The sequence below is a fragment of the Arctopsyche grandis genome, chromosome 3 (genome assembly GCF_051622035.1).
Source record: "Arctopsyche grandis isolate Sample6627 chromosome 3, ASM5162203v2, whole genome shotgun sequence".
Taxonomy (NCBI): Eukaryota; Metazoa; Arthropoda; class Insecta; order Trichoptera; family Hydropsychidae; genus Arctopsyche; species Arctopsyche grandis.
In genome coordinates this window covers 6,041,876-6,054,654 of record NC_135357.1, presented here as the reverse complement: position 1 = coordinate 6,054,654, position 12,779 = coordinate 6,041,876, and the positions used below count along the sequence as shown (strand labels likewise).

At 34.4% G+C, this 12,779-nt stretch overlaps 2 protein-coding genes across 4 annotated transcripts in view; one reads left to right on the top strand and one right to left on the bottom strand.

Moving 5' to 3' along the window:
• The window catches only part of LOC143909790 (uncharacterized), a 743,449-nt gene that overhangs the window by 120,733 nt on the left and 609,937 nt on the right, over positions 1-12,779 (bottom strand). The window lies entirely within an intron of this gene.
• crb (cell polarity complex component crumbs) overlaps positions 5,220-12,779 on the top strand; it is a 53,636-nt gene continuing 46,076 nt past the window's right edge. Inside the window, exon 1 of one of the 2 annotated variants that reach the window (XM_077427961.1) lies at positions 5,220-5,381. In XM_077427961.1, coding sequence (XP_077284087.1) covers positions 5,351-5,381 — 31 coding nt within the window. In that variant the 5' untranslated portion in view covers positions 5,220-5,350. The remainder of the gene's footprint in view (positions 5,382-12,779) is intronic. The other variant, XM_077427960.1, reaches the window with a different exon arrangement.

Genomic DNA, 12,779 nt, shown 5'->3' with positions numbered 1-12,779 from the left:
AGCAAAAATTGTCTTTGTGACCATCACAATTTGATTAATAATCCAATTACCGTTTTTTACAGGTAAGTGACTGATTTTGTTTTTATAAATTTGTTTCGCATACAGGTTTTTCATTCCAAATTGTTTCATTTCGAATTGACCCTTTTTTAATGTCAATTTGGAATGAAAAAGGGTCAATTCGAAATGAAAAATGATCAATTTGAAATGAAAAAGGGTCAATTTGGAATGAAAAATTAATTTGTAAAGTATGTACATATGTGAATTTTGAATTACTAACAACAGTAGCGTCACTAGGCCCGTGCGGGGAGTGCGGTCTGCACTGGGTGACCACCATTATTGGGGTGATACCAAATTGTTCAAATTGAAAAGTGCTAAGTCGACATATTCGTTGTATGACAGTCCTCGAGCGGCTACACACCTTGTAGGAATCTCGTCGTCGTCATCGTCATCGAAACCTTCGAGAATATTCCGCAACAACAAAATACATCGAGCGGAACAGCATCAAGCATTCCAGAAAATACTACGCCTCGACGAAAGCAAATTCCTCTCGTACGCATCAATAACCACTTCCATCAAGCATTCCAGAAAATACTACGCCTCGACAAAAGTGCATTCCTTTCGTACGCATCAACAAACTAAATGCTCGTACGACCACTTCCACCAAGCATTCCAGAAAATTCGACGCCTCGACGAAAGCAAATTCCTTTCGTACGCATCAACAAACTAAATGCTCGTACAACCACTTCCACCAAGCATTCCAGAAAATTCGACGCCTCGACGAAAGCAAATTCCTTTCGTACGCATCAATAACCACTTCCACCAAGCATTCCAGAAACACTATAAAAGGAGGTACAACCCAAACAACGCCAGTCGACCCACAGCAGCAAGCGTCGACACACAGCAGCAGACCAGTCAACATACAGCTCCTGACCAGCCACCACTACACTACGCGGACTTGGAAGATCAACCAGCCGGACGAGCCAGCAACACACTGCCGTATCCAGAGACCTTCCGAACATAGCCGAACACCGAGCCAGCAACACACTGCCGCATCCAGAGACCTTCTGAACATAGCTGAATGCCGAGCCAGCGACACTCTACCATATCCAGAGACCGCTGAACGACATACTTTTACAAACAATTAACCATACTTGTGTATACGTGTTACTACCAAATAAATACCACATTCAACATATAGTTGTATTAATACCGAACACAGACGAATCTGTCTACAATACATGGCGGACTGGTGGTGAAGAAGACCTTCACAATAAGACTAGTTCCCATAACCTCATTGTAATTTCTGTATATATACAGCTTTCTGTATTTATACAACTACCGTGAAATCCGTTTGGTGCAGCTACATATATATAGCAGCAAATATGAGCCATAATTGGCTTTTGTTCGAACTCCTGAGAAATCAGTGTATGTACCGAAAGGTAAGAACGTTAGTTAAGACAGACGGATAAGTTAAGTTCACACGTTGTTTCTGGAATGCGTATCCGTCTGACTGAATCAGCTAACCTTCTTACGACTCATTATGTTATGACTCATAACTAGTCACCGGACCCAGAAGTTGCCGCGTATTGTTCAAAGGTTGTAAATGCATTGTTAAAGGTTTGCCGAACCTTTTTTACAAAGGATTTACAACAATGGAACAATGGATAGCACTGTGACTATCCGGTGTCTACTCATAACATGTTATGTTATGACTCATAACAATTAACAAATATTAATAATGAATGAACGAAAAAATATTAACATTTTTACTTCATAATGTATGTACATATGTGAATTTTGAATTACTAACAAACGTGTATGGTCCACGTTTATGACGTGACTAATGGTTCGGTGAATATTCCGAAAAAAGCGATCTCGCGCACGTCACTAAAATCTCGCTCACGGAACACCTGGCACCCAAAAACTCCATCAATCACGCAAAATATTGTACTTACGAGAACGCAATGTGCGAAATAATCCGTTTACTGGTAAGAACACACTGAATCGTACGGCATGGACGTGATATTAGTTTCCAGCTGGGCTAGGTGTATCTTCATGTCATTATTAGTTCATACGATCTTATTATTTCAACAAGTGTCTCTTACATTCCTTCAAATATGGAAATCATTGTTTTCAACCACTGTCAAACCAATGTCAACACATGGAAAATATATCACCGAAAACAAACGAAGGTGGTGAGTTTTGCCAAGGATCCCGATGTCATAGATTAGGCGTGCTAGGGTTTTTTTGCATGTGCAAAACTATTTTTAAAAAATCACGTGCCGCATAGCACCTATGTGTCTACAGCTTAACTCATTTATACACAATGTATGCAGCACTGTTTTTTTCTGATTTTTAGCATCAGAGAAAAGTCTAACAAGTGTTATTAAAGCCTCAGAATTTAAGTGATGGAAAATTTGTTCAAATGAGTCGAATACAGCGGCGGTTTGATATATATAAAAATAAGCACGCGCTTGGGGCCCCTGGATCATGAAGCCCCCGAAATGGGCATTTTCTAAAAAAAAATTTACAACTTACAAATTATTATCATTGTCCACAATAACGTTTGTTACCCAAGAATAAATGAAATTAATACCTAGTTAATTAATACCTATACCTATAGTACCTATTTTATTCCAAAAACTGTTAGTGTTTCTGTTAGTTTTGTTAAATCCTAATGAAAAACCTTATACTGAAAAGCTTGGTATGTGGTATTTAATTTTAATTGAATTTACGTTTCATACCATAAGTTTTAATGGAAGCACTCATTTGGATCTAGGGATTGCAATTTACCGTCAAATTGCATAAACCGGTAAACGGTAAATGGAAAAAATATATAGATTATATTAACTTTATGTGTTTAATTTTCCTAAAAGCGTTAGCATATATTGAATCAAAGATAATTAAAAATAAATCTCAGGTGAATGATTTCATAAAAATACATGAAAGTAAATAATTTTTTTAACCAATCATGTTTATTTTTTTTTAGATAGGATCATTTGAAAGTTTCGATCATAATTGAAACAACCGTCTGATCGCATTTATTACCATTTGGTTGATCCAATCTACAATTCTCCATTTTGCATCGATTTTGAATGTAATATTATGTAATTAAATGCTTGTATACGTATTCGCGATAACATAGTTTCCGGTAATTATATAGTATTTATTGATTGCAATTTTTTTATTAATACATTTTTTTCTTTGATTTACTACCCCTCAAAATGTGTCTCCCTTGGGCACCGCCTTACTTACCTTTTCCCACGGAACATCCCTGTTGATTGTTATCTCTTTGAGAAGTCATACCGAATGTAATACTGACGAGCTTAGTAGTAATTAGGTACATAGTAAAAAAATAAATAAATAAAATAAATAAAAAAAATAAATAAATAAAATATGTATGTACATACATATGTGCGCCACCCAGGGCCGCGCCTAGGAGTTTGGCCGCCTGTGTGCAAACTTAAATCGGCCGCTCTTTAATTTTATCAGCATTTGTATAAATTATATTAATAAAGAAATATATTTGCATGCGACTAGTGCAAAAATCTTACCTTGTGATAAATATTGTGTGAGAAATAGTGTTGAACATTTAAATAACAGTAACAATTAACCAGAAAAGCTGTCAGAAATCAAAGCGTTTAGTTTTGTTGACATTGTTCTTTCGATGACCAACCAACCAACCAACCAACCAACACTCAACATCCTAAAAGAAATATAACTGGCAGTCGCAAAGATAATAGAATATAAAAGACCTAGCTCTATGCGGACCGTATCCGAAGCTATACCTGTAATCCCATTATTTCCCCGAATTAAAGTCCCATAAATTCCCCGAACGCAAAACCCCCAACCAGGACCGGCTGGGGGTTTTGCAAGGCCCTGGGGGGAGTTATTAGCGGGGCCCCTACCTCACAAAAAAAAGTGGCAACCAGAAGTGGCAGTTTACTCGCGCTCAATTTTTTTCCACCCCTTAAACATGTGTCCTTCACCAGAAAATTCAAGTATAATTCTTGTATCAATGCGATTAAAATAAAAATAAAACCATTAAATTTATTAAACGGTAAGTGGGAGTTTTTCCACACCCCTGAACGTATCAAGCTGAAAATTTATATTTGTATTATTTATGTACTAACTTAGAGTTCATACGGTATTGGTCAAAATTCGTAAACAATATTTCATTATTTTATTTTGACCTTTTAAATTATTATCATCTTCTTGATATTGAATATGTTTAATATATATGGTGATTTTAAGTAATAATTTTTTTTTAACAAAACCGGACAACCGGAAGTAGAACTTTTGTCTTGTGTGAGTTTCCCTACATTTGCGCTTAATTTGTATAGAAAACGCTTGCAAGTTGTGGGTTGGTAACTTCCAATTTTTTTTGTTAAAAGTGTCAACGTTATATATTTCTATATATGTACGATATTACGAATTGAATTTGGGATAAGTTTAAAAAGATATATATTTTTTTTAAATTTGGTTAGGTTAATATGAGAAACCAAAGTCTGAGCCGGGGCTGCTTGCAATAGCAATCCACAAGTATACAAGACAACCTAAACGCATTTTAAAAAGTACCATGTCTTTTTTCGTATTTTTTAAGGAATATAATTTTTTCGACCATCGTTTCTTTCGGCCGCCTGTGTGCTTTGCACACATTTTTACATATGGTAGTCATGGCCCTGCCCACGAAACATCCCTGTTGATTGCTATCTCGTTCAGAAGGCATACCGAACGTGATACTGGCGAGTTTGAGAGTAAGTACATCTTTAATATACAATTTCGAAAGAGACTTTGTATGTATGTATATTTGTTTAGATCGTAGATTCCTTGACGTTCAATGTAATAAAAAAAAATGAATATTCATATAAATTTAAACAAAATAAAACTATTCAAATAAAGTAAATAAAATGTTTACTATTAGATTAGGTTTATATTACAAATACCGAGGGAAGCCGAGTAAAAACACTAGTAGTACATGTACATATATGCACCACTCTCCATTAGTAGGCCAGAGATTACCATCGAATTGATCGATGAAATTACGACTGTATTTATGTATTGTCTTACATATAAAGAGACAAAATGGGAAAAATAAAAATCAATTTGAAGCAGCCCTGATTTAAATCGAAACGCTACACTCCCCCCAGTGTTGCCAACGCTGAAATGTCGTCAAACAGGCTGTGATTTGTTGCCGGCGAAGCCTTCATTCTGCAGTTCGCCGACAACCATCGGCAGTGCGGGTCGTGTGCGCGTGTCGTGCCGTCTCTTCCATCATCAATATATACACCTATGTTTTTGTGATTCGACGAACGTTTTATTTAATTTTAATGTTTCTGTTCTGCAGACAATGGATTACCCGGCCATCGCACTGATTCTGGGTGAGTCACGCCATCGACCGATCGATCGCATCGATCAAAAATCGAATATCGCATTGAAAAATGCCAAAAGTGGGCGTCCACCGGACGGACAACAATAGTCTGCGAGATTCGAACACATAACCTTGTTTCGCATTTCATAACGGCTCGTTTAGACCGTTGTCGTTGTGGGCTTTCGCCGATTTTACCTGATTTTATTTGGCATTAGTTGGTCGTTAAGGTCAGGTGAATCATGCGGGGTCGCCGGTGCACCTGTGGGGTGACTACGCTTCCTACCCCCAAAACCCGGCACACCTGTGCACCCCTTTTTACTTCACGCCCCCTCTATTTTCGCGCATTTTTTACATTAAATTCGAGGTCCGATCGATTGTAAACATGAGTGCCTGGCAACGGTGTATCGACATGGATTGCCGGTGAAATTATATTTGAATATGTATTAATTTGTTTTTTCGAAAGAAAACTGGAATATACTGTGGAAGAATATGCCATAGTATAAAAAACTAATTTGAATTTAACTTTTGCTGTTTGATGTTTCTATGTTTTCTAATTAGTTAGAGTGAAAAAAAAAACGGCATAGAAATGGCGCCACGTGAAAGATTTAATCAATAAGGACAAAAAATTTAGAACAAGTCTGTTTTTTTACTAACCTCTTCTTAGTTCATTATATCTCTTGTTTTCCCTCTAGTCGTCGTCTTAAACCAAAATCATGTCATCTTTTGTGCTTGTTCTGATGTATCGATCAGGGGCGTAGCCAGGATTTTGTCAAGGGGGGGGGGGGTTTTGACAGGAAAAAAGGCAAGATAATTTATATTTAGTTAATATAAAATCACAACATATAAAAATAAAGTAAATACGTAATAAACATATGGTATGAAATTCAAATAAAATAAAAATAATGAATACTTTAAAAAAGTACGAAATTCACAGATCCAATCTTCGCGTATTTATCTAATATTTTTTCGGCACTAACATTTATATCCCTATGCATATCTAATAAAGCAAGTCACAAGCAAACCACATTTCCAACTCTCCAGTTAGAATGCAAGGTCCACAAAATATATCTTGGTTGTAAATTTCCTTATTTTAAAATCTTATTTTTTAAAACACTTGATGGTTGAAAGCTTTTTCCATCAGGAAGCAAACATTAGAAATTTTCAAGTATATGTTTACGTCCTAAAAATCTGTCATGGATTCGGGATAAAAAACTATCCAAAAATGGTACAAACGATCAATTGCGACAGGAGTGGGATATTTTGCCGCCGACTGCTCCTTCGCTACGCCACTGGTATCGATTACATTTTTAAAAAATATGTAAAGATTGAAAAGAAAAGAAAATAGTTCGTGATGCTGAGACGAGTAGAAATCTCAAAAAAAAAATGCATACGCATCAAATTTTCATATTGAAATCAGGTTTCAGTTGATTTTTTACTTATTACTCCTTTTTTTTTTAGCAAAAGATCTTTAATTCAATTAAGAGCTCAATCACATAAGACGGATCAGAAGAGCTATGTCAATATCAATATCATTCTGAATCAATAATAAAGTTTATCTACGTCAACTATATCTCAGAATTTGTTGTATTTACCTAATCTATTTAAATTTTTCCTTCTGCTGTTGTTAGCTTACATATACATATTTACGTTTAATTTTCCTGGTCAAATTGAGATTAAATGTTCCGCATGACTACAAATTGTAAAGGACATCTATTCTATATTCGGTTGTGTAGTCAATCGTTAAAAATTCGAGCGACTCCGACTTCGATTTCGCGTTTAAATCGTATTTATTTCTTTTTACTTAATAATGTATGTACATTTACATATATTGAATTACTGGCTTATCAATACCAAATGTATATAGATCTCAAACGTAGTTTTTTTATCTTTGTCTTTGTCGCATGTTTAGGTCAAAATGGGGAGAAGCCTGGCATTTGGCAAATCCGTTAAATTTTATTAGTTTCGTGTATGCATTCGTGAATGAAAAAACAGAATATTGAAATATAGAAAAGATTTACATCAGTCCTATATATGTATGTACATATAGAATGAATCTCTCCACGCCTTCCTGGTATATGTATATCTACTATTTAAAATATTGGAGATTATAAAAATGAATAGCGGTCAAATCGAAGTTTACAAAATTATAAACAACCACTCAAATTGTCATATGATTAACCTCCTAACTTTTAACAAAAACGCCCATATGGATTTGAGAGGTCGTACTTTTTTTTATAAAAAAATTAGAGAATCCTTCTTTTCAAATAGAGAGATTAAATTTGGAATAGTCTACCAAATGGATTAGTCACTTCGGCGAATTCTCAAGAATTAATGGGTTGTAGTTTTTTGGATTTTTCATTTTATTTTCTTTAGTTTTGGTTTTATTTTATTTTGATTCTCGTTCTAGTTTATTTTTTTATTATAATCAACAAAACCCTTCTGCCCATCGACTAATCCGGCTCTCCCAAGTGTTTTTTTTTTTTTTTAATAAATAAAGGATAAATGGAAAAAAAACGATTATACATTTTAAATCGGATCCGGATTGTGGGAGTTCAAAACTCTGATTCTATATGGAAAGACTAATCAAAACTTCAAATTAGTCAAAATTTACATTCACAGCGTTATCTTAGGGCCATTTTTTTTCAAACCGATCATTAATTTCATATTAAACAGATTGCCTTACACCACTATGTATGTATGTATGTATGTATGTACTTATCAACAGAAAATTGTACTATATGTTCCAATACATATAATCTGAATGTATTTTAACTGAAGTGAACGTAAATTAATACCGATATACGAACTTGTTAAACCATTACTAAATTATAAACGATACATTTAGCTGTGGGACATTTCTGTTTACAAATCAAAACCATTTAATTGACTCTGTATCGTATATTTTCGAAGCAATGGTTACCCTATCGAACGCTCGGTATAGTTTTACTTGTATTTGTACGCGGTTAGATTCTAACCCGTGAACGACCGCACATATCGATAATAATAAATTGTAAACAGGCCGACAAAAGGAGATCGTGCCACACAATGCATCAATTGAACTGTCCCGAGTGCATTTTGTAACTGATTTTACAACAAAACGGCAAATTACAGTAAAATCGATCGATGCCGTGGAATTCTATTATTAAGTATATCTAAATGTATATGTATGTACATATATTCACGATACAGGAATTAGGAACTTGAATGATGATCGCATGCGAGATAATTTTTTTGTGTGCTATCATTTCGTCAATGATTTCATCGTTAACACGTTCGAAAAATCATCGATCGAAACGATCATTACGCAACTTTCGTTGTACATACATATTGTCAATGAAAATAGATGACGGTGTTGCTGTTATCTGATTGCAATTAGTCATTATAGCTTATATAGAACCGGATGTAATTTTTTTGTAAACTGTACAAATATTTTAAATCAACGTTATTATCTGTGTTTTCAAATTAGCGCCGATATCATGAAATAACTTAATTTTTACACTCTCATTCGTTCGCAGTGAAAATGATCTGTGGTTGAAAAAATATTTCTCTTTCTTTCTGCAACGCAACTTTCTCTGTAATTTTTCTCTTTTATTTTCCACATAAATATATACCAAATGTAAGCGTGCGTTACAAATTGTAGGCTCTTCAGTTTGTTGACGATATTATTTAGTGTGTCTTCCAGCATGGCTTTGTCGACAAGTGTGAAGTAGGTAGAATCAACTCTGATCTATTTCCATTTTTAAAATGTTCTCATGTATTGCATAGAAACTTCAACGCCCGCAATGACTATAAATTAGTATTACCGTATACCAGAGGCTTTCAAACTTTTACACAGTTAGCCAATTCCTGTACAAGTCAATAGATATTTTTCATATTGGTAGTGTAACGCGGGAATTCCGGACCAATGTACAGTGAAGAATTCCACATTTGTAGAGAATATCGTTTATGGAGAATCCCGAGTTTCTAAGGAATTCCTAGTTTATGGGGAATGCCGGGGTTGTTCGGACTACTGCATGTCCGAACACCCGGCTACCTGCCTTTAAAAAAACGGTGGACAAAGTTGTAGAATAAATGTTGTGAACTGACTGGCCTATCATGTGGATTCCTGAGCTCACTCGTACGCCACAGTAGTTTAGAAAATTCAAATTAGTTTTTACAAATTTTGGATGAATGTCCACAGTTAATGTAGTTCACTTGGTTACCAGTAGAGAGGTCGTGGGTTAAAATCTCAGCGGGAATCAAAAAATGTATTCGATTTTCTCGATGATTGCGAGTACTTTTATCGCTGCTGTCAAAATCTGGGTGGTTGTTAAATCCAGATCGACCGTCTCCCCTTGAAAATTAGCCAATGTATCTAACTTAATGGTAAAAATACACTCAAAAGTACGAAACGACATGCTTAGGTAGACTCCAGCTGTCTATATGTCTTTTCTCTAAATACTTCACACTTTTTTTAATGTATGCATGATAAATATGTACCGCATATAATGCAGTATTCTAGCATTTAAAGACAAACGTTTTTTGACGAAGGAAGTGCTCGAATGGTACCCGAGAGAATGTAAAAATAGATGAAAACGTGATCAGTGATAGATTCTGTGTTCGAATCAGTCAAAATATCGAAGTCGAATATTCGCATGATCATAAAACTTCATATATTGTTACTACGTACATAGATAAAGTAAAAAAGAAGACCAAAGGGAACATGGGTGGATGAAATCAGAAGAATGAGATGGATGAGAGTTTCCCAAAATAGAGACGAATGAAAGCGTGTTGAAAGGAATTCATCCAGCAGTGAATGATGATGATATACATATGTATGTACATACATACATACGTACGTTCACCATCATGATAAATTTTATTTTATAATGTGTATAATAATTATGCTGTCGATAATAATTATGCGATACAGAAATCGTAAATTGTTGTTGAAGTTGTATTGTTATTGTTTTGTTTCTTTATTGTTATTATACGTATCGTCACCATTGCGTAATTTTATGTGCATATGTATGTAGGCTATTGGAATTTATCGCAATTCAAAACTATGCAAAGGTATATTATATATGTATATGTATGTGCACATATATATATATATATATATATATATATATATATATATATATATATATATATATATATATATATATATATACATATGTAGGTTTTTTTAGATTTTTTTTTCAAACTTCACAGTTTGACTAGATCTAATTTTATGAATGAACCGTTCGTTCTGACCGAGCAAACTTGGGTTGCATTTTTCAGACAGCCAGACGTGTGAAGTGGGACAAAATTGCGAGGTGAACATTTTCTGGGTTTTCGGCTTTGATTTATACGTATATAAATATGTTAATTTGGCGTCGGAATTATCTGTAATCTGAATGTGTTGTTGTTGTTATATTGTGTTTAAATTACGGTGTCGCGCGATACAAATCTGCGTGCGTTTCCTATGAAGTCGATTTTCCCATGGGTTAAATTACGTTACGGTTAAATTTGAACTCATCTTCGAGAGAGTGTCGAGTTTAACCGCGGATCGATTACATTACGCGGAAAGTGCGTGCAATGTAATCATCAGCGCGTGTCTTGAGGGGTTAACCCCATCCACTTCTATCAATCCGCAGATTGGCCAAGAAAAAAAATCGATGACATTTTTATTATTATTATATTCGGTAATTTGATTAATTCCGTTTCATAGAAAATAGCATGAAAATAGATTTTTTTTTAATTAAAAATATATGAAAAAATGCGCCGAAGCAAAAAAAAATCTTCAATATAAAATACGGTTCCCAGAAAAATGCACTAAATTGCACTGAATACTGGCGCAGTTTCGAGAAGTTCCTAATTTTCGAAGGCGCTCAAAAAAAACTTACGCAATAGAATTCCAAAAAAATTCCACACAAATACCCCTTGACGCTTTATGAAATTCTATTGCGTTAGTTTTCCTTGAGCATCTTTGAAAGTTTGGATGTCTCGAGAGTGCAACTATCTCGAGTGTATTTTTCCGGTCACACTAAAATACATATGCATATGTATTTACGCAGCGTTTAACTAGTGAATGTATTGTAATTAAGACTGATTAGATGGGAGGGGAGGGCAGAGGAGACAAATTCCCTGGTCCCCTGCTATTTGAAGGGTTTCTGTTATTTGTGTTTTGCTATTTGAGGGATATCCTGCAATTTCTTCCCTGATTCTGTAGAAAATTGTAAAAAAAAACTAATCAAAAACCGATAACGAATCTTCACTTGTTACGTATCATACAATGAAATCTACAAATATATTTTTTGGAAAGACATTTTTATAAAAATAATAAAATTTATGCTGATTTTTATACTTAAACTAGTGTTGTACCCGATGAAATATCATCGCATGGGTCTTGACATATTAATGGTCTGACCGCACTATGCGTCAATCGAACGATACGACACTTCACAACAGTACGCGACCAAATATTGTTTGTATGAAATTGTATGAGACATCACGCATTACGCGTCACGCGACAGAGTTGCCTTTTGTATCAACTTTGTCATGTCGTAGCCGTCGACTGATGCATCGTCCGTTCAGACCTTAAGTCATTAAATTAAAAGAAATGTGTCGGTTCTGTGTATAGACAATATAAAACAGCAATAGAGAAATTAATTAATTATTTAATGAAATAAATTTTCAATGGATGGCGGTAAAAGCTCAGAGACAAATATTGGTAGCAAACAGTATATATAGTATATGTTTTTTTTTCTTTTGTTATTATATTGTATACGTTTTGGCAGTGGTTTAGCTGTGGCGTACATACGAACATAATTATTTCGAATCGAAACGACTATTATAATACGGCGAGCGTTATCTCAGACTGACAAACACACAAAATAGCGATATTATATATATGATGTATATTAAGGGTATCCAAAAAATATAATTTACCTGCGGCGCATTCTTTTTTACATAACATATAGAATATTTTATTTTCGAAATTATTTAATAAGTCCTCTCCCCCCACCACAAAAAATGCTCAAAATTATTATTTTTCAAGGTTTTACTCACAGAGGTATTTTTGTATTATCTTTAGAATGCGCCGCTGTTTAAATCTTTGTTTTCAAGAGATTCTATTTGAATTCAAGTACAAGTTTAGATAATTAGTATAAATTTGATTACAATTTTCATTTTATAATTTTAATTTATGGCATATTAATGTGTCACAAAATTTCATAGATTTACCATTAAGTGTCATCCATCTTGCGTTTGCATGTCAAGACTGTCGTTCAATTTATGCGGCACTGTTGTTTAGATTCATTTGTGACATATAGTTTTTTAGTCTATTCTCAAAACTGTAAACTGTATTTATATATTGCTTTTCGAATATTGTTGCGAATTATTTTTGATCTTTTGAATATTTTTTCTTTGATTGTGAAGCGATCTT